At 29.2% G+C, this 24,334-nt stretch overlaps 1 protein-coding gene across 14 annotated transcripts in view; it reads left to right on the plus strand.

Moving 5' to 3' along the window:
• LOC100163038 overlaps positions 1–24,334 on the plus strand; it is a 312,933-nt gene that overhangs the window by 15,008 nt on the left and 273,591 nt on the right. For all 14 annotated transcript variants that reach the window (XM_029489305.1, XM_029489306.1, XM_029489308.1 and 11 more), the window contains exons 2-3: positions 7,832–8,014; positions 19,359–19,517. In XM_029489305.1, the coding sequence (XP_029345165.1) occupies positions 7,891–8,014; positions 19,359–19,517 (283 nt within the window). In that variant the 5' untranslated portion in view covers positions 7,832–7,890. The remainder of the gene's footprint in view (positions 1–7,831; positions 8,015–19,358; positions 19,518–24,334) is intronic.

Raw genomic sequence — 24,334 nt, forward strand, 5'->3', positions numbered from 1 at the left:
TAGGAAAGAGCCCTTAGTTTTATAAGTAAATATAAAAAAAAAATTAAGAATAACATGTTGTTTATTTGTAGAGATTTTGAAATATATTATTTTATTTTTATTTTGTATAATACCGTATTATACCAGTATTATACCGTATACCGACTGTGGTAGTCGGGGGCCCGGATCATAAATAAAAACGGGGGCCCGGGGTGCTACTTGGTGTATAGCACCCTGGGCCAGTCCGCTCCCGGTTACTGATAGACAAAAGACGTAATAATAATAATATGCATCTATTCTATCAAAAAATATCTTTACTATACACTATACAGTATATACACAGAATGTATGAACGGTAAAATGTAATGTGTTAACTATAAAAATATGTTTTTATTAAGAATGTTTATGATACTGTAATGAATCTGTAATGAAAAACTGAAAACACTAGAAACGTTTTTTTAACGATTGGCCTGGAGGTGGGAAAAAAATTGGCCTCTTTAATTGTTTGCACACTTTAAAAAAAAACTGAAATGGCGCCCCTGAGCCGGAATCGGGTAAGGTGCTACAAAAGTCTGATCGAATATGTTAAAACTTTCCAAGTATCCGGCAAACGTGTCGTTAGTGAAAAATTAATTTTTTTAAATAATAAATCATTTTTGTAATATATCTTTAGTTTTATAGCGGGTCCTAGTGAAATAGTTTGGTTTACACATGTTTTTATTTTGTTACATTTAATTATTGATCAAGTTATTTTAGTTTATTTTTTCGTATAAATATAATATTATATCACAATAAGTTATTTATTCATATAAATTGTACACATTTAGATTGGACCCTACCCAGTGTTTAGTGAATTAAATACACATTATAAATTGTAATATAAATAACAATATGTATTTTTAATTAATTTGATTAAATATTTAACACTTTCCACTTGAGCAGATATTTTTTTATAATTTTGGATACCTACAAACAAATAACTGTTAACTGTTTACCATTTTACAAGCATGCCTACCTACGTTAAAAAATGTGTTTAGCATAAAAAAAAAATGTAGAATTGTTGAATTTATAGTCAATAAAATATATTTGGTGCACGTGGTAATATGTAGTATATAGCTTTAAATTACATTAATTTATTGATTAATAACAACTATAATGAAGCGTATGGACATAATAAAATAACAAACAATTATGAATATTAAGCATAATTAGAATTTCAATAAATTACGTAAATTAATTTACAACAGCCAATAGGCCATGCGCGGTGTAAGAACATACTATGATTAATTATAGTTTAAATGTATAGCTAACATACAAACATTTATATAGTTTTGAATTTACCTCGATCTGGGCAAAAAATTAAATTCCAACTTTCATTAGTTTGAAAATATTGAAAAAATATCAGTTTTTTTACGATGCATACATAATTAATATAGTTGTTAAATATACAATGCGTTAAAGTTTTTGTGAAACTTGTGAAAAATGTTTTTAAAATTAATTGTTTGATAAATATCAAACCCATGCTTGACCTACTAAAAGTTAAGGATACCATATATATTATGTGTCATATGTGTAAAAACTTAAAAATAATATTTTATTCTGCTGTTTAAGCAGAAAATAATACACTGAAAAGTAAGACTATTCAATCTAGGAAGATAGCATGCGCTTGAAAAATCAAAAGTTCACCACTGTACAGAGAAACTCGAAGATAAAATGTATATTTACACTTTAGTCAAAAGTACTTAAGGCCTAATTCATCTTCAGGAATCGAAAAAAGATTGCTGATTTAGCAAATGCAGAGAATGCCTTTGAGTACGTGCACGTCAGTCTGGTGCTATGTCATTCAACCCACTAAAGCAACGGGTTGAAATAAAAAGTATAATTTTTTTAGAAGGGAATAATATTAATAATATATTTTTAACGATGACGTGTATTTTGTTCCGCGAATTTGAAATCAAACTAAAATATAGAAAATGTTGTCAAATCATTTGCAGAGATCAACAGTCGCTAGAAGTAACCAAGATTGAAGATAAGATTTGATTTGATTTATATACATTTACGTCATTTCACATTCAAATCTATATAGACTTATTATTATATTTGTATATTTATAAAAATGTTTGGCCAGGTTTAATATTATTATTGACTGAGTATCTTTGTAACTTGAGGTCTAATCGGACAATCATATTTTGATTAATATATAGGTATAAGATTTAAGACATGAGGTCGTCTTAAAAAAATATATATTTTGTTCAGTTAAAAAGACCGTTATCTTATTCTATCTAATGAAATCTTAAAAGTACTCGGGTATAGAAATAATTCTTTATCCAAATATGAGATTAAACTTGTATCATACTTTTCACTCGTAACAATAGAACAATAAAAAAATGTATTGAATGAAATTTATAGTTTTTTGAATTGAAATACGCTGATGTTCAAGATTTGTTCAAAATCCGTTCAAGTGTCATTTGAATAATTCAAAATTAATATTGATAATTATAAAAGTTTGGAATAATCAAACTTTTGCTTGATATCACTTTGTTTGGATAATCACTTAAGAAATATAATATTGTCTAATATACAATATGAAAATATCCAAAAAAATATATTTAATTTATAAAGCATGTCCCAACATATTTTGAAATCGTGTAGTTTTTGTTACTTAATTAATATAATGAAAATGTCATCATAATGGTTTTTAAACGTTCAACAAATCTATATAAAATATATTGGTATTAGTATCAAAATTAAAATTTCAAAACGAACAAACGATATCTCATTTGTTCAATGATACGTTAAATTCAAGATATTTAATGCCGTGAAAGTAATATGATGGTTTTCGAATTGTGTTTTTTCTCTGATAACTCTTTTTAAGCTATTAGTAAAGTTAGTGGTTGAAAAGTTCCATTTGACAGTTTTATACGAATCGTACTATTGGAATTGCTAAATATTACTCAACTCACCGTCGCGTCAGTAACGTCTTAAGATACAATCGTATATTTGATTTTAAGTTGATGCGATGAGATACGATATGTCCCTATATCGCCTCGACCCGCAAAACAATATAGTAAAAAAATAATAAAATAGCCGATCAAATTGAATTTATTGTTATGAATCAAAAATTGTTTTTATGTAATAATCCTATACAATCCGATATACTACAAATAACACAATTGTGATCTAAATATGTTTCTAGTTTCAAAGTTTTTCGTTCATATTATGTTAAATTCATGTAGTTCTATCATAAATAGTACTGCAATTGCGTACTTGAGTTTATGTTTGTTCAAAAATATTGTAGGTATACAACAATAATAGTTCAGAATAAATCGTGAGAGTGCGGTCAGTATACAACGATATTAAATTACGCTTTTCGCAGTATAATTTCATTTTGAAGAAGGACTACAATGAGTACCTAATCCCGTGTCGTTTTTGACAATTGTTGCTTACAAGAATAAAAATTTGGCCAGGTGGACATTGTCTGCTTCAATTTGTCACATACCATAATACAGCATTACATGTGAACTAAAATTTATATTGTATGATATAAATGAAACGGAAAGAATTTTATTTCCGAAATAATTTTTTGTTTATGCGCTGAATTTAAAATATACTTAAAAAAACTTTCCACAATTTATTCGATCGATATTAAGACCACCGGAAGTCGATGCGTCTCTTTTTGAAGTATTTTTTTTTATCACTATTTCTTGTACATAGTTAATTTAAATATTTCACAATTTCTCGTGCAACGCTTAATAAAAATGCGCACTTTGAACTTCGAAGCTATCGAAAATAATAATTTACATCGCGGTGATGGTTTGTTTTTTTTTATGAAATAATCAATAATAATAAGACGTCTGAATATGAAAATTATATTTCCACAATGTTCCGACGAGGAAAAATGACGGGTTCAAAATTTTTTTATTTTTTTGATAATATGGTCGTTAAAATATGTAGGCATATGGCTGGCATAACGAAAAATTGTAAAAAATCAGAATTTGAACAAATGTCGCGATGCATACAAATAGGACGGGAACAAAAAATAAAAAATCACGCTGTGTCATGTGTGTGTGTGTGTGTGTGTGTGTGTGTGTGTAAAACGTTAAGCCTCGAACGCGATTTCTGCGCATACATATTGACATGCGCGTGCATCGGGCCGGCCGTAATAATCGGCTTAAACGTCCGTTTAAAATGTTACGGTATTTCCAAAAACGTGTACAACGATATGAGATACAACGCTATTGATGTAATAAATCATATTGCAATAATATATTATATTATAGTCGTGCCGTGCCGTGTCTCTAGACAGCCGCCATCGTCCGCGCGTCTCCCGAGATCCTCTCGATTCGCGATGGCGGATTTCGTCGTCGATTGTCCCGGAAGTCGCGTGTACACAACATGCGTTTGAATAGAGATGAAAGAGGTAACCGCCGCCGAGTAAATGACGCGACCGTCGAGTCTAACAATTAACACATGAATGTACTTACGTCATATAAATAGTGCCTATATAATATACACTATTATGTAATGTGTATATCATTTTATGTAATATAATGTGTTCATTATGTTACACCTATATTATATACATAATATAATAGATACTGATGTTCGTACGCCGTTGTATAATATGCGTAGGTATTGTACACCTACCTATATTATGCGATTCGCGGCAATACAGCGTAGTATATAATGTTACGACCATTATTAATATTATTATCATCGTGATCGTCGTCGTCATCGTCATCATCATCATCATAATATTGACCGAGCAAACAACGAAAACGAGAATTGGCGGCGGCGTAGAGCGAGCACAAAAGACAATATAGGAATGCGAAACGGAAAATGATTAATGCAAACGGTCCCGTTATAACATTTGTCATATAATAATAATAATAATAAATATATTATATATATAATATATGTATGTACCTACTCACCGACGTTTATAATATATGCAAACGGGTTGCGATGAGTTTAGTGCAGCAAAAGGGGGTAGGATGATACCATTATAATGTGCGTGCGTGTACGTATACATCATGTTATCCGGCACACAAAGGCTTCTCTAACGTCGCCGCTTCAAGGACACGAAAAGTCCTTTACCGCGGTCGTCGCCGTGCACATTACCGATAGCCAGACATCGGCCACCGTCTTCAGCGTTCCCTTAAATCGTTTTTCGTTTCGTAAATTACATTATATAATGCGCATATCGTCGTGTTTATGCATACATGTGCGCGTATTAGACACGCACCATGTATAATACTCTATTGGACCTGGAAAATTCCACATTGTGTGTGTGGTGTTGTTGCAGTAAGCGTTATGTTTTTATTGCTGTTTTTTCTTTCTCTTACGTCCCCCGCGGATACGGTTGAGGAAAAAAAAAGATAACGTCAATCTCACGTGAACCACCACATATTGTACGAAAGTTGTTTCTACCTTTTTCTTCATATTATTATCCTCCGTTACTTCTCCCTCCTCGCAGTATACCCACCCTTATTGCCGTTCTCCCCGCCGCCCCCGTTTTTATTCGCCTGAATACGATTTGGTCATCGTTATGATGTAGTATATATGAAGTATAATAGCCGCACCACTGCACACACTTGAACGCCTCGGCGGCGTATGGGTGGAAAAAATAATAAAAATCGCTTGGGTCAAACAAAACACACTACTATGTTACTTGTATGAGTAGGTACCTACTCGGGAAAAAAATTAAAGGGTCCTCGAGAACGGGGTTTTCCGCCAAAATTAATTGAAAATTCTATAAACAACACTTATTATTTATAGCTACCATAACCTCGTATTATTATTGTACACGGTCGGCATGTTATACATTCATATGACGTCCAAGCCGATTAAGACGTCGTTAAACGATAATTATTCGTAAATAAATATTGTGTTAAATGAGCGGGATGTAAAAAAAATAAAGTGTCCCGCATCATCGAGAACATCAGCAATATATATTATTATATTCTGTTATAAAAGCCGTTTTGAGGGCGTGAAGGCAATCAGAATGGTAATTTCGTACAACTTAACTTAATCCCTCTGGTTTTATGCCGACAGTTGTTGTTATACTCCGACATGCTCCAAATGGCTTTCCTCTCTAATTAAGTCCAACTACCGTACTTTCGCACGTATGCATGTGTAAATATGTGCAAATATGAGAACATGTTACCTACACGTGGTTGTATTTATGGCCTTGGATAATAAGAGGATATATTAATTTGCATGAGTCATGTTTACCGTGGCTTGTAAATTTCCCGCAATTTACTCTTTTACAGTTGCAGGCTGTGAAAAGTAAAAATTTTTTAACGATATTCTTTCCTGTGAGTAATTTATTCTAAAAAATAATTCCGTAGAAACATATAAAACACTATAATAAAACAATACTATGATACCAGCTTCGCATCGATGAAATGTATCTTTTTTATGTTCACGTCTTGCCGTTATTATAAATGCATAAAACGTAGAGGAACTTATATTATAACAACAGCTATTCTGTTAATATTAACATTTTGTATTATTCGGAGAATAAATTAATGTTCATCTTACCATATAAAAAATTTACTTCATTTTATCTTACTAAATAAGTTTGTATATTATGATGACTATACTACTGAAATGCCTTAAAATGTAGATACCATGTTCATATAACTTAAGTTGGTTGTACCTTTTTAATAAAAATAACTAATAAATACTATTATAATGGAATTTGATGGGTCCATTGGAATTTATATTATCAACCAAAATGCGATGATATATTTGATGGTTTTCAGTTAGAATAATTATTTGAGAGGGTTGAAAAGAAATAACTAAAGAAATGATTAGTAGTAGAAATGATTATTAGTTATAGCTATCAGGATTCAGGATAACAAGACAACATTTGTATTTTGTATATATTTCTTTTATTTAAGAATGCGTTTTAAAATTAAAATTAAATAGGTACCCCACGCAATTACATTTTAAAGTAACAAAGGCAGGGCATTCAAAAATATTATTTTGACTTAGAAAAAAATAAATATATCTTAATATAAACATACTGTTTTGAGTTTCTTTTTGTTAACTTAAAATTAAAATTTTCTAGGAAATGTAGTTGAAAATAAACTAAAACTTTAAAGATATTAGTTTTGTAGTTTTGATAAATTATAGAAGTTGTAAACTGTTATTTTTCAATATAATTAATTTCAATAAAATATAGTATAAATTAAATTAGTTTTTAGTATGAAAAATTATAGTACACCTACTATTAATTAATATTTATTTATGTTTATAATATTTTGAGCTAAAAAAATAAAATATAATATAATAATATACCTATTCATAAAAATTGAATTACATTTTTTTTTATAAATATTACAAATGAATAAATATTATTAGTACACTTTTGATGTTTTGATAGTACTTACTAAAATATTTCGAGTGAATAACACGTTCGAGTTGTGTAATTGCGTAAATGTGTGTATGAAGTTATATTTAAGCTATATTTAGCTATTATCTAAATATCCATAGCCGTACATAGGCCACACAATATATTGTACGGCGATCGGTGACCTTAAAAAAAAAAAAACTGTCATTTCAGTACACTGACAGTAATCTAATATTACATTATAGCTTTAAGACTCGAGGTGCAAATATCGTATCGATTACTTTGAACTTAAGGTCTTTTATATTTCGTGTATATAGCTATTCTTTCCACCATGGAGACAGCTGCTATCGCAAAGGCGCTCGTGACATGTACATTATTATTGGCATTTACTCGCAAAATTACCCATATCTTAATAATATGAAACATTATTCTTCATTTGACGAATAATTTAATATTAATATATTATGATTTTCTTTCTCTGTTTGTATCATCTAGATATATCGCTTTAAAACAGTACAGGACTGCGAGTCCATCGCCATGTTGCGCTTCGAAGCATGTATGTCATCTTCCCGGCGGACGAAGTCGTACAGCTGTCATTCGGTCGACCCGCAACACGTCAGCGTCAACAGCAGCGGTCCGGTCAACGTTGCTATTGCGACCAACACCGTACTGTCCCAGGTGAAAACAAATAATAATATATTATCATGCAATTATAAATACCTATACCCACGAAACTCTTTATTTTTTGTCGGTTTTTTTTCTGTTTTCACATACATTTGCGGTTGAAAAAACACCAAAACGTCACCCACAACTACGATTAACGGTAGTTGCGCTCTGTAAACCCGTTTAGTTAATAATAATATACCTATGTAAATATAAATAATAAATATTATAAAAAATACTAAATACTAAGGTTTAGAAATGTGTTCCCACATGAAATGGAAAGAACACATTTTTACCGTGGCAAATAATATTATGAAAATGATTTATATGAAAGGAGAATTACGTGACATATTAAAAGAGAAGAACCTCCGACTAATTTATCTGACATTGGCTGACCCGATCATGGCATATGGAATTATAGGTTGGGGAGGGTCTTTTGCTAACGTACTATCCCGACTACAAACAACCTAAAACTCATTAATACACGTAGCCATGAAAAAAGAGCCAAGATTCCATACTAAAGCATTATATGAAAACTTCAACGTTCTTAATATCAAACAACTATATTTAAAATCAACTGTAATTTTTCTAAATTCTATCATTATTGTACCATAATATTAATACTAGATGGCAGATATGCAAAGAACAATTTCTTTGTGCATTGGCCTCAAAAAACAGGTACAAGAAATCAATTTCAGTTTGTCGGAACCAAATTGCTTAACTTAATACCAAAACACATAGATAATAAATTGTCCACTTTATATATTTCAAAACAATTTATCAAGATGGCTTTGTTATGAATTTGTATTTTTAGAAAGGATTTATACTTATTAGTTATTATATACCATTTAGTGTTAGTATCAATTGAAATTATTCTTAATTGTAATACATTGTATTTTTTTTTATATCCATGTATATCAATTTGTATCAATACCAAATGGCAATTACTTATTTTATATCTTACTTAATAACTATGTCACTAACAGTTACTTTATTGTAATTTAATAAACTTTGGTTTCCATACGTGTTTTATCAGTGAGGCCTAGTATTCTTAAGGTAATTTTACCTAAAATAAAATAAAAATAACATAATTTTTTTAATTTTAATTGCAATGGTAAAACTAGTGAGTACTTGTTTATTATACAACACTTACACAATTCTGTACAATAGAACACAATAATATCAAGTGTTGAAAATATCAATGATAAAAAAAATAAATAGTTAAAATTGATTATAATCTTATTGTGTTCAAATAAATAATAAACCTCATAGATGACCACATACAAATACATCACCCCGAATAAATTTGAAATTTAACGAATATTTTACTTTAAATTAAGAATTTTTTTACTATTCATTTTATTTTAAAAACATTACTTCTTAATATTTGCATTTCTTTTAAACTTTAACGCTAAGTTGATTAAAATAACAAATGACAAAGGATATGTCATTTTAATGCATTCTTGAAGGGGGATCTAAGAATGTATCTAACTATTTATTTATTAGTAAACCCTAAAAGACACTGTACACTCTGTACATATAAACCAGATGTTTGGTTTCTCACGGTTTTAAGGAAACTGGACGCTTTTATAAACAGAAGTACGAAACATAAGTTGTATTGTTCTTGTATTTTATGTACTTTTTTGGAACTCATTTATTTATGTATACGTGACGTTCAACTGAAATATTTGAGTGCTTGATAATAACGATCCCCTGGGGTCCGATGCTTGAACATTTTTTCCACATTCAGATCCCTTTTCACACCACTCCAATTAGCGTGGCAAAGCAAGTGTCTCTCACAAACACAAGCTCGGAGGAAAAAATAATATTCATTTCGGTTGACGAGATCAGGTTGAAAAATACTCGTAACCTCGATAAAAAAGTGGTTTTAGTCGTTATTGAATACGTAGTATTAACTTTTCCGTTTGTGCCAGTCGATTGATTTGGCCCTTATATCCACTTCATCACAAACACGAGGAAAAAACTATACCTATTCGTTTATATGATTATATCGAAGGATCAGCACCATAAATAAATAAATAAATAATCTTATTACGAAACTGTATATTTACAATTAGGTGAATTTATACACTATAGCTAATAGGCAATACATGCACAGTGGAAGTATAATACTGGTACGTCTAAAAAAAAATTCTTATACTTTGATAATACTTTTGTAAAAAACTTTAATTTACCATTAATTTTTTACTTTACTTTAATTTAATTGAATTTAAATATTTATTTATGTGGTACGAGTATGATAATATTTATGTGCACGCTTAAAAAGTAATAATATAAATAGGTATTGAAAAGAAAGTTCCTATTATCATTGTACTTGCCAAATTATATACTTTGCTCTATATGATTAATATAAATAATTTTTAATGAAATTCTAATTTAAAAGTTTGAATTATTTTGAATTTGTGTTGAATCAAATGTTATATATATGGCTTTTAAAACTATCACAAATATTCACCTGGTTATATTTATTTTCCATAATTACATAATCCCATTAGAAGTCGACTCACTGTATTTGTACGTGTGTATAAGTATATTTTATGTGTAGTATCATAATACGTCCGTGTCTAAATACATATGGGTACACGCAGGGCTTGCTTGTATGGATTTAAAGCCATGCAAAAGATAAATATAGTATGAAGTTTATTAATTGTATTCCTAAGGTAAAATTAATATTACCTACTGAAAGAGAATGTTAAGATAGGTACTAAGTTTAATGAAATATCTACGTATATAAAATACATTCTTTAATACCGTTTAAACAATATGATTATTAATTAATACAATCTAAGCACTTTAATTAATGTTGGAAGGAGTATATTATAATATAAATAAGAAACCATCAATTATAGTGCATCGTAAATTATGATTATATTTTATAGTTAGGAATTATCTAAATCGTGCGTTTCCGCGAAAATTGGTTTGGATTCATGGACTTAATGAATACTTTGACACTGGGTAGAATTTTATTGATCATCTTAGTTATTGAAAATCAGTTTAAACTCAGAATTAAGACACGGGTATTGGATGACTTTTAAAAACAAACAAATTAGTTGATACACGAAAAGTGCCATAATAGTACATTTATCATAATATTTTTAAATGTTCCTCTTGAACACAGTGATGTACCTATTTTGCCTATACATTGCGCCGTGTTACACGTAGGCATTATAATGCTATAATAATAATAATAATTAATAATAATAGACGGACACGGGTCTGCATTGAAGGAATCTTGTCGCATCGCTAATCTCGGTTTCAGGACAATGATACAGGTACTACGCAGTGGCAGATAGAGATATTTTATGTCACCGGCAACTGAATTTAAGGGCCTCTTAAACAAAAGGGCTCCCTAAAATGTACTGCTCACTTTACTCGTATTTCATTGATAACATTTCTGTACATTCTTAGTATTATACTAATAAATGAAAACTACAGTTTGTCATTTTCAATAGATAAAATACACAACTATCCATAAACAATTCTTAAATTATAAATATAATTTCTATTTGATTTTTAGGTCCTTTAGAAAGTAATTGTTCACTATCACATTCCCGGTTTGTGATAATAATACCTAAAAAAAAAAAAATAAAATGAAAATTAATTAGCTGATGTTAAGTCGTATGATACATACTTATATCGTATAAATTAACTATAATTATGTATATTAGTAAATTTATATGATTGATTGTTATAATTTGAGCTTCAGTTTCAGAATGTATGCGTCTGCATATTTTACCTGTTGAAAGTAAATGTTCAATATCACATTCTTGGTTTTTAATATTATAGTAGATACTCTTAAATATTCACATATATAAATAAACATTTATTGGTTCTTTTATTTATTCATTATCATACATTTTAGTAGGGTGCTTATTTTCAATAATTATTGTATCACTGTTAAGTTATTAGGTACTTATTTTATTATCTTTAGGAAGATTTTGGTCACAAAGAATTGTTCACTACCACATTGATGGTCTGTAGTAATAATATCTAAACATGAAACAAATTAATTAAAGGTTGTTTGATTACAAATATGTTGATTAGGTAAATATTAAGTAAAACTAAATCTTTCAATACTTATCGCGCTTAAGTTTAGTTGAATACACCTAACATATAATATTATTATATACCATAATTTATAACAATTTAACAATTTTAGTTTGAAAATGATGTGTAATATACAAAAGGAAGTATCAAAGTTAAATCAATTACTTGGTATTAGTTAATGTTATTATTAATTTATCTAATGTTATTAGATAAATTAATGATTGTTACCATTATATGTTGTTTGTAAGTAAATACATTATTGATTCATCTACTTAAAAATATTTTAGAGAGGTGTGTCAAACAATATTTTTCAGAATGCTTAAACACACATCGACACATACATTAAATTATTTAGTTATTCTGTTATGCATAAATCATAATTCATAATATATATTTAACGAATAATGAAAAAACACATACACCATTATCATCATATCAGTATTCAGCGAAGTGAATAATGATAATAAATACTTAATAAAGTTACATACCATTAGGCCATAATCACATTTTGATAAAACAATCCCTAAAAAACAACAATAATAATCAAAATTATACCATGTTTTCAAGATAACTCGGTCAAAATATATTTATTTAATCGTGCAGAGTATTTCCAGAGTGATTTATACACATATGGCTAGCATTAATCAAAGTCCCTTGTTACATGTAACAATTTATAGTTAAAATGATATTGCAAATTATATATATTGTAATTTAATAACGTGATGGGACTAAGTTTGGGGCATTCGAGATCAAACATAAAATTCGGACGATAGCCTACAGGGAAAATCTCGATGCTCATATAGGCCTATACTACGTGTTTATTAATTTTAAAGCAATTATAAAACATTATCAATAAAGCATTATTCTGTAAATAAATTTTAGGAATTAAAAAATGTAAATTAAATAACCTGCATTTTTTAGCATAAATATATGTAATAGACATGATGTTTATCTTTTTAGTTTTTTTTTTCATTAAAAATGGTGATGGCAAAATGTTTCAAATCACTCTTTATAAACAAGCGTTTAAATTTTAGTAATTTTAAAACAAACAGAAAGTAATCGCTTTCAATTTCCTGTCACCAAAAATTAAGAATATGCTTATCCGATGTTTCCGTATGCTTTATTGGATTTGTGATTTCAATTTCAAAAACGGTAAAAAAAATATTGACATTGGGAAAGTAAATGTAGTTCAGTCATTTCAACAGAAATCCTTTATTACTTATTATAGTTATAATTTTATTAAAATTTGAATGGTCGTGGTCTGTAAAGCATTGCATCAAAATACTTGCCATTATTAGAAACACGAACAATACAAAGGAATCTATATTTAAAAAAAATGAGACTTCAATTTGAAAATTAAGCACGAGAGCTAGAGTATTGGGAAAATGTATAATGTAACAAAACATATAATTTTTCGTATTCCAATATCCTCGTTGTTTTTTCCTTGCATGTATATTTTGTAATAGTTTAAATTCTTTACCCATGTGACCGGTGCGCTTGCAAGTTAAAATGGTATTAAACATCATAACACACTTTGCTGTTATATCTCTTTAACGTCATGTTTTAAACATTATTTAAGATACATTTTATCGTGAATAAATTGTATATTCATTACGCACATACATATCGAGAGTGTACATACTATAACAAGTATACAAGTACAGGTATAAATATATGCGTAAACTAACAGACATATTATATATATATATTACAAAACAGTGTTGTTCGTTCTTCTTTTCAAACTACAAGTTGATATCGGCAACACTTTACAAATAAAACAGAGAACAATAAAACAAATTTGTTCGCAGCGGCAGTATGGTATACAATCAGTGGCGGATGAGAAAAACCATTATGTACAGCAATTCCGGAAGCCGGAAACACACTGTCACATAAAAATATCCGTTAGTCCTTTGGGACGACGTCTACCCGTAATAATATGTCGTAGGGTATACGACACTATAGACTGCGCGTGCCGCGCAGCTAATAGAAGTTTTGATCAACACTTCAGCGCGAAGAATTAAGTCACATAAATGAAAATGTCGAATATCCGGTGCAGTGGCGTGATGAAAATTACAGAGTAACCGGTCGGCCTCATATGTTTATACATATATATAGCCAATATCCATGAGTCCATACCAGGCCTCAACTCTCTCGTACCTCGGGATGGCCTTCGATGAACAATGTTATACATTAATATATTATAAATATAACTGGTGTATGCGTAACGAGAAAAGACCGTGGAAAAGTTCAACATTTTGTATTTCAACAAATATATTCTCGTGGAAAAAATAACAATGAAATCGCTACCCCCCCCCCCCCCCCCCCCACCAACAAAAACCATCTTTATAATATTTTTCATTGTAATAGAAAATTTCTTCAATAGTCGATAGCGAGGAACATGGTTAGGTTGAAGAGGAAAATTGAAATGACGGATTTTCACAGATTAAAAAAAGTATTACCTATACCACGCTATAACAGTAAAAAGTACAGATTTTGTAAAATCGGATTTGCTATATAATTAACAATAATTAAGTCACTTTGTACAACGTTGATAATTATTTGTACCAGATAATAACTATTTTTAAACATGTATTGACTGTTCAGAGTTTGTGCACGACCCTTTGAATAATTTGTGCAATATTTCTATGTTTCTCTAATAACAGTTTAGTAATAATTATCATATTTGAGCTTAATCACGGTCATATGATTGAAAAAAATATGCTCAATTTATGTTCAAGCAACACAGAATAATTATTTGATGTATTACCTAATATTATGGGCTCAGAAATGTTTTTCTATATTTGCGTTTTTTTATTACATATTCTTCACACAAATTTAGCTTTACACCCAATAATGTTTAGCTATAATAATTATTATAGAAATGTCTTAAATATCTTACAAAAATGTTGTGTCCAACGCAAAGTTAGTGTTCCATAAGTTAAGCGTTCACCTGAATTTTTCGTATCCTTGGTGACTCGCCGCTCTGTTTCTCTTTCTAAAAAGAAAAAAACCGCAACAGCAGAAGCAGCAGGGGATAAAATAATTTAATTATATTTTTATAGGGTTTCAGTCAAGAATTTCGATTATCGTCAACTATATACGGATAACCCTGAATCCCGATACGTAAATAATATAAGCTATTTCGCTTGTCACGGGATTCTTTCGGATTTCGTTTTCCTCCACTCCAACAAACATATTATAATAAAACACAACGATAAATATATAAGCACGACGAGAATGGGCGGGGAAATGTGTGGTTTTTAATTAATTTCGATACGATGTGGAAACGATTTTTCAAAGTTATGTTCGTCGTAATTGAACGCTGCTTCAGGTGCAATATCGCCATTTAACGTGCATTTAAATATTTCACAATTCATGAATTATAAATTTTTAATTTACAACAACAATGGTGTGCGCCGTTCTACAATAAACACCCGAAATAATGCTAAGATGTGATACGCTTTAGTAAATATTGTTAATTTTGCAAATACATAATAAGGAAATAATTGTATGTACGTTCATACAAGTTTAATAATTATTATTGTATGGAATTCATATCAATTAAAAGTGAAAAAGAAATACACTTCTAGAACACGTATTTCTAATATTATAAAATACAATATAAATTATTATATGTTATGCGTTTTAAACTTTTCTAGTCAAATTCAAATTAAGTATGTTTTATTGCAGAGTGATTGTATATATAATATCATATATTTTATTAATATTATATTATATATATTTGGGGTTGAAAATTAATGAAATACGTCATTTTACCATTAATAATATTCCCGGACCCATTGAAAATAAAAATAAGTACATCACCACAAAACCAATAGCTTTTTCACTGCCATTCAGAATCGACGGGCTCCAATATGAGGAAATCGAATACGGACAATTTATTGTATCTCCCGCTGGTTTCATAAAGTATCATATTTTCATCTTCTCCGATTAGTCGCAACATGAAAAATATTTTGAAATATCGGCTTTAGAATAACAGTTTAAGAAATCAAAACGAATAATAAAAACGGATTGGTCATTATTCACATAAATCCGATAGCTTAAAATATATTATTCTAATTTATTAAATACACTTTTTCTTATACCTTTGAATTTTTTTTCTATTTAGGCAGTTCCGAGTTCATATTAATTTTTATTTTTATTAACATTAGTGTAATCATGAAAAATGTGAAAGTATTATCCTTAGCGTGAATTATCACATAACATTAAATATATAATGATTGAAAAATGGATTGATTAGTACTTATGTATTATTATTATTATAAGTTATAACTAGTAAAAAACTTTTCAGTTTATATTTTTACATTTTACACTGCTTCTAAAAAAAAAATAATGTGTTCTCCGGAGTGAAGGAAATGTCTTAAACGTTCAAAAATTACTGTACAAAATTATTATTTTTTCTCAAACGACATTTTACCTTATTGTCATTACTTATACAGTTATACTTTTATAGGAATATTTTTATGGTATGCATAAATAAATAAATGTATAACGAAACTCTACCATTTTTTACGTTGACGACATAGGTCTATAAAATATAGAATAAACAATGTATTAGTATTTGGGTACTAACACTGTAATAATAAAGTTATATAATATACATATTATCTACAATAAGACATATGTGATAAATTGTACGGGGTATAAAGATTTCTAACATTAGCAAAAAATAATAATTACGTTTTAAAAATGCACTTAAGGTGGTGAAAAAGGATAATTATTTGAGACAATTTTTCTTTAGACTTAATAACTATTTGCATTCTTATATTTAATAATTATTAAATGTTCCTTGAAATATTTTTGAAAAAGGAAAAGAAAATCTAAATTTGTTTTTTTTATTTATACTAATTGTATATTTACAATAATTGTATATTTGTGTATGTATTAATAAACAATACTGAAGATCACAGTAATAACAATTTAAGAGTTAATATTTTTTCCTTTGATGTGATTGCATTAGTAGCTTTTAAAATTAGTATTTATTTATAATAAACATAATTAAAAATAACGATTATTCAGTCCACTGAACGGGAATATTATCTCAGAGAATTAAATACATTTTAAATTATATTATAATGTTTTTGTCTAATGATTTATTTCTATTTTTAATAATTTTACTCGTTGGCTTAATTATATCTCAAAAGTTATGACAGCCGAATGACCTACTACGATGGAAATGTAAAAAAAATTACAATACTTACACAGAGTTTTGTTCTAAGTGTGTAAATATGTAATACTCAGTTATTAGAACAATACACAGAATGTGTACAATATTGTACAATACAATAGCACCAAGTTTATGTAAAATTCTAGAAAGAAAAAAACTACACGACGTGAATGTTTCATGTAAAATCTTCAACAATTGTTTCGAGGTTTCCTCTCCGTTACATCTCCAATATCTGTAACTGGGTCGTTTGAAAAAATATGACCACCGCATAACAAACTTAAAATGTTTTCGAACAATGTACGCGGTTTATACTTGGTGTTTTGTTGCTGCGGTTTTCAAAGGGTGAGTATGACAGAATCATTAAATCGTCGCGAGATTTATTTTTCACGATACCGGCTTGGCAAACAACTCGACGTGAGGTTAGCCCTGGCATGTCTCTACAGTATTAGCGAAAATGAATCCCGAATCTTGACTCACGCGTATGCGTATTCGTAATATATTTCAATGTTTGTCGTAAATATTTATGTTTGTAAAAAAAAAAATAGAAAACCTGGAATAACCCGAAATTGTATTGTAGACGCACGAAAATAGCGTTTAGAACAATTTATTTTGACTCCTAGCTGAACCCACATACGTTTTTCTTTAGCCGAATCCCCAGGCTTGCTATCAACTAAGTTTTGTCCTTTAATTTTAAATTAATTCAAATTCTAAAATATTATAATATTATGAATTTTTTTTTTAATATATCGATTTAAAATTATGAAATTTAAGAAGAGTTTCGTGGCAACAGAAAGTATTACTTTCAGATGAGTACTTATATTTTGTTACTGTTTATTATTGTTAAGCAGATGAATTTTTTGAAAATAATATATCTCTAAACATTATGTTCCTCATAGTGTCTCTTCCGCGTTATATACCCCAATGTGTAATTTGAGTATTTGGGTATTATATTATGTTCTTTAGATTTACTCGAAAATTAAAAAAACATTTTATTTTATATGAACGCACTGTTTAAAGACGGTATTGCGGTGAAAATACTCGGTGAATCACCCCGGATAAATGATAGGTTGTTGGAGTCGCAGCCCCTCATCGAGCACTGGCAGGCGACTCGGACGAAACTCTCACGATACGCGTTTATTATTATTAAACGCATGACATAAATAATAATATCTGGAGCAGGCCGATTTATCAAGTCTATACATTATATGCGTTTATGTTTTCGAGAGTATTCGTACATATATTATACTATTCTGGGTGTAATTCGTTACTCGTTTCTTCCATCTTAACAAATTGCCAAAGGTACCTATGTGCGAGCGAGTGGGCTTTCGTCCTAATTTGCAGCTCCATACATAGAAAATATATATATATAATCATAGTATTTTTTCTATTAATAACAGTAAAAATATACATACCCCTATAATATAACATGTATTATTAATACTGTTTTATAAATAAACGTTGATGTAATTGTCTCAATTAGCCATTAAAGCGGCCCATACACGGTCAATATTATTGAAATCAATGAAAACCCATCAATAAATTACATTAAAGTACAATAAAGTACATACAATATAACCAATAATACATTCACCTGCTACAGCAAAAATTATCGTATCTCTGTTTTTCAATTTTTTTTTTTTCAAGTTGGTATTACAGTTTTCCCGTAGTTCCCGCGAAGAAGGTAGTAACTGCTCTTAATTATATAGAACGTCTTTGGTTGTTTTAACTGTAATACCAAAAAAAAACTAACTTGGAAAAAAAAACAACATATTGTCAATATCGAATAATATGTAAGCAGCACAAACAATAATTAATAAGTGACCATTTTGAGAAATATAAAATTATTTTCACATTTGATTTAATATACCTCTTTAAATGTTGTGTCGTGAGTATGAGATCGTGATCATAACTAATTCGTTACAGTTTTTTCGGCGTTGTACGTAAAGCTGTTTCACTTCAAACATTTTTTTTCTGTTTTCCTAAGGTACTATATTTTCGTATTAACGACGTTTAGTAATTTATGTGATTTATTTTTTTCAATATTTGAATGAAAATCGTACAGTGATTATTTAGTTAACGTAACGTCTACCTTTATTCTTACAGTCGTGGATGGCGGTAACAAACTCTTAAGAGAAGATCAACAAATGAACCAAATGGCCTCAGCGATGGGCGATGACCTATCGCTTAGGGACCTTACGCATCCGGCACTGAACGACTCCTTGAAAACGCACAATGCCGCCACATTCAAGCTCGTCAAAACAGGTACTGAAAAACATATTTAAATTTAATTATTTACGACTTGTATTCGTATTTTCGTTTTGTAAATACAGTCATAATTTTGCTATTGACTAAAAAAAAAACGTAATAAAAAGAAGTTATTACACCAATAAACGGATGGGTATTGTTCTTTTTATACAAAAGATTTTTTTTATAGAGTTTCGTGAGTACTTTAGATGAATGTCGTAAAAATTATTATTTTAACTTTTAAGTAGAGGGACTCCAGTAATTTTTACGAAAATTACTTGAGCAAAAATATTGTTCAGTACCTATGTTGATGTTTTTTTTTTAAATATATTATATCTACATCGTCATACGATATACTGTCTTAAATGGTCCGGTATACAAACTCATTTTTACAACTTGGAATTCTCTAGATATAGTCCAAAAGTAAAATGACTGTTGACCTTTTTAATAATTAAAAATATAAAACTAACTGATTTTATATTAAAATAAATAATTGAACGAGTAAAGATATTGATGCTAGAAAAGTAGGTAAAATAAACCATATAGATATATTGTGGATACGAGTATAAAAAAATACAATCATTTAATTTTTCAAAAAAAAAAAAATGTACTTAGAAGTAATAGCTGACATTAAACTTCGATTAATTTTTACATAAATAACGTTTAAAAATGTAAATTTATTTATTTGCTAAGAACAAACCTTTTTAGTTATAGAAGAAAAATATCGTGGTACCTTAGTGATTACTTTGTACATAGTTTATGCTGTATAATATATTATTAATACGTCGATCGTCATAATTTAATTAGTTAATGTATTATTCAGGTCATTCGTTAGAAAAATAAAACAGACAATTTAAAATTATTTGAATTATTTATCAAATTAGTATGACTGACGGTGTCGTAAATATTTAATGAGTAAAATTGTATTTTATGATCACTTTTACGCCGTTTTGTAATTTGTAATGCATAACGAGGTTACTGTCTGTTGTAACTTATTATATAATTATAGAATAAAATATCATGGATAAGTTGCTAGTTTGAAACGTTTTCTGTTCTGCTTGTCTTCGTATAGTGTTCTTACTGTGGTTACCTTCATTTTTTCTTCTTTATGTAGCCTTTCAACCTTAGGTTTTATCCGCCACAGTCACCGAACTCCAATATTCACGATTTTGGATTTTTTTCTCTTATTCCATCACCCCTAGAGATAGAGAGATCTTGACGCACTCCGTCCATCCATCGTTTCTTAGGCCTATACCTATGGGTCTTCTTCCTGTTGGTCAGTACTCAATTGCCACCCTAACACCATAGGTTTCTTTTCTTATCATCGTGTGTCAAAGCCACTGGATTCTTTGTCCATTCACGTGGCTTGTTATGTAAGGTACTTTAGTGATTTCCTTTATTTCCACGTTTTTTCTTCTTTGCCATCCAACAATTGTATTGTCATACACTGGACAGCATATTTTTGTTTCAGATGATTACTACTTGAGATTCTATTGGTTATTGTTATTTTTTCTTTACCAGATATCATGTTTATTGCTTACTGCAGGGTATGGTGTATAGGCAATAATCATAATAGTTCTTGAAAAAAAAAAATAGTATAAATAGTGGAATCCGGTTATTATTGGTAAAGCCTATAATTTCGTTAAGTATATTTTATGGAAAAAAAATACAATTCTGATGTTCAGATTAATTTGTGATCATATTAATCGTAGTTATAATGTAAAATGTTCCTTGTTATAAAAATACATTACAATATGCGTATTGTTAGACTACACAGGCATAAAATAATATATGCCCATAAATTGTATTGAAAAAAATTCTTAGTCTAAAACCATTGATGTATACAATTTAATATTCATAATATATGAATCTATATAGTTATAATACATATATATATTGTAAACATGAGTAAAATACATGTTACTGATACGCGTGTCAGTTAGAAGCAATTACCAGTAGGTAGACAATAATGACCCGACCGAGGGTAAAGAGACAAATTGGAAAGTCGATATCGTGACGGGCTTGTTGAATGATTAATCGCTAGGCTGACATTAATGAATTTATCATTATACCTGTATGTATGAGTGTTTTTTCGTATCCTAATATAATAAAATTGTATGGCTTTAATAAAACCGCTTGCATTTTTTTTCATTAAAATTAAAAAATAATCATAATGGGGTTTTCGCTTAATACTCCAAAGTGTAAAAAAATAATATAATGCAGTATAATACACACAACACACACACACACAAAAGCGTACAGTCACAATATTAATACCTACATCCCATTATGCTTATACTTTATTTTCAATAGAAAACTTGTAGTATTTTCTATAAATCACCAATTCAATATATTACCTATATAATTTAATTAAAAATAATTGCTGCAAAAGAACATATTTTATAAAATACAGTATTATTACACATTACAATATATTAATACAATAATATGACTAATGAGTAATAAGTAGAGACCGTTTGTTGTTTATTTGTTTATTTTTATTTTATATGTTTGAACCAACAAATAATTTTAATTTAACAATAATAATTTATTTTTTTAACTTGAGTCCGTCAACTATGGTTAGTAGTTATTGTATGGATTATGAACTATGGTTGGTAGAGTTGTTGCGGTAAGGTTATTGTGGTAGGCAACACGTGTATGTGTGGCAAGGTTTTTGCTACTATGAATCTGGGTGGTCACCCATCCGGGAGCTAGTAGCAGTGGACGTTACTTAATCTCAGTCACTTTGCGTGACTGATAGCATCCAACGCGCTGCTTTAAGCCATACAATAATTATTATTGGTTATACATTGTGTACTTTTAAACGAGCTCGTATTTTAATAATAATAATTATCAATCACCGCAATGATATTTTAATTTTATTATACTCATAAAGATAATAACAAACGTGCTAATTATGTAAGTAGGTACATAGAGATTACATTTTCAAGTCATTACACTTTTTGATTATTAACCGATGAATGGATATTTTGAAACACTGCAGCACATATATTATTACATCATAACGCTCTCCCGATGTGAACATAATTTTGTTTTTCACATGTAGCAAATTATTAATCGATTTGATATAAGGTAATAAATTCAATCGAATAGTTGTATTTAAAATACCATATGAGTATGATATTCATATTTTTAAATTAATTTAAATTGACAAGAAATTATCTTCGTCCCTTTTTTACTTTACAGTAAATTTTTGTTTTTGCCACAAAAACGTTCCGCCCCAATAAATCATAAATGAACCGTGAGCCGTATCAGGAGTACATAGACAGAAACAATATACAGTCGATGAATCGAGTTCTATTTATCAGCCCGCCATCGTTATTTGTCGGCACATCGTCGGAATTTGCAATTCAATCGTTTTCTCTCTTTATTATTATTATTATTATTATTTCATCAGCAGTGAAACGGTTTTCTCGATTCGCAGCGAATTTTTCGTGGCACAGGCTCTTTCATTAAGCAGAAAACCCGAGAGCACTCGATAGCACGAGTGCGACGCAGAGCGCTGGAAAACCACCATCTACACAAAATCGCCGTAATAATAATTCACACTTGCTAGAAAAATCTTTTTTTTGCGTGATGTATAATATGACATTATGCATCCGGTGTTATATTGGTGTTCAAAGCTCTGGATTAAGATGTCATCGAGGGAAGTAATATCCGGCGGATATATCGGCGTGTGCGAGCGCGTAAACTGCAGCGTCGATATAATACGATAATGTTATTATATAGAAATCATGTTTTTGTGACACGTCGCATGTGTGAATGTGAAGTTTGAACCTTTTGAAGTTCCAAATAATTTCCAAATTATAATAGGTACCTTGCTCCACCCCGTGTTTCATAATCTGGGCTCGTATAATGTTCAAATACATAATACAAATATATGCACATTATACATACAGAAACACACATTTTTTTTCATGAATCCTGATTATTTCTAGGGATATAATTGTGAGTCATACAAAATATCATAATATTTTATTAAGGTTTTACTTTTTGGTACAATAAGACTCATACACTTTTGAATGACAACATATATTCATTTTAATTTAATAGTCTGAAGCGGAATATTATTTTGAGTACTTTGATATGTAAAAATCAAATTTTATACGAGTAGTTTATTAGTTATATGTATTTAAATTTTAAAGTTTAGATGAGCGGAGTGTTGAACCAACATTTTGTGGGGTACCCTTGTGCCACTTTTCTATACGATTATCTAAATTGTATACACCTATAAGACTTAACTCTTGCACTGCTAGTCCAAAATTTGATTTTTACATTTCGAAATACTGCGAATAATATTTTGTATCTTAATGTGAAATAAAAAATGTATTTTTTTGTACAAAAAAAGTAAAAAAATTATAATACAATACTACAATAGTGAAAAATATATTGTTTTAAAAAATGTATGTTTTTTTAGATTCTGAGTGGAACGATGAATGTATTGATTTTACAATGATGTGTGTTTTTTTATTTTTTTATTTTTTTATTTATTTTTTTATTTTTTTATTTATTTTTTTAATTTTTTTGTGTCTGTGTACACGATAAGTAGTCGAAATAATGCTACGATTTTCAACTTCAGTATCTTGTTCGATCAGAAAGTGAATATCGTTGGTGCATTGGGGAGGTCAAAATTTAAATTTCCCAGTAGTTTTCAAAAGCGCCGGGAAAAACAAAAGAAAAATTAAGGAAAAACGGGAATTCTTACGCAAAATCTGTTTTCGAGAAAATCGATTTTGGTTTTTGGTGTAACTTTAAAAAAAATGACCGTGGATGCATGAAATTTTGACTGAATGTTTACATTTCCATTTCTATAC

The sequence above is a fragment of the Acyrthosiphon pisum genome, chromosome A2 (assembly GCF_005508785.2).
Source record: "Acyrthosiphon pisum isolate AL4f chromosome A2, pea_aphid_22Mar2018_4r6ur, whole genome shotgun sequence".
Lineage (NCBI taxonomy): Eukaryota > Metazoa > Arthropoda > Insecta > Hemiptera > Aphididae > Acyrthosiphon > Acyrthosiphon pisum.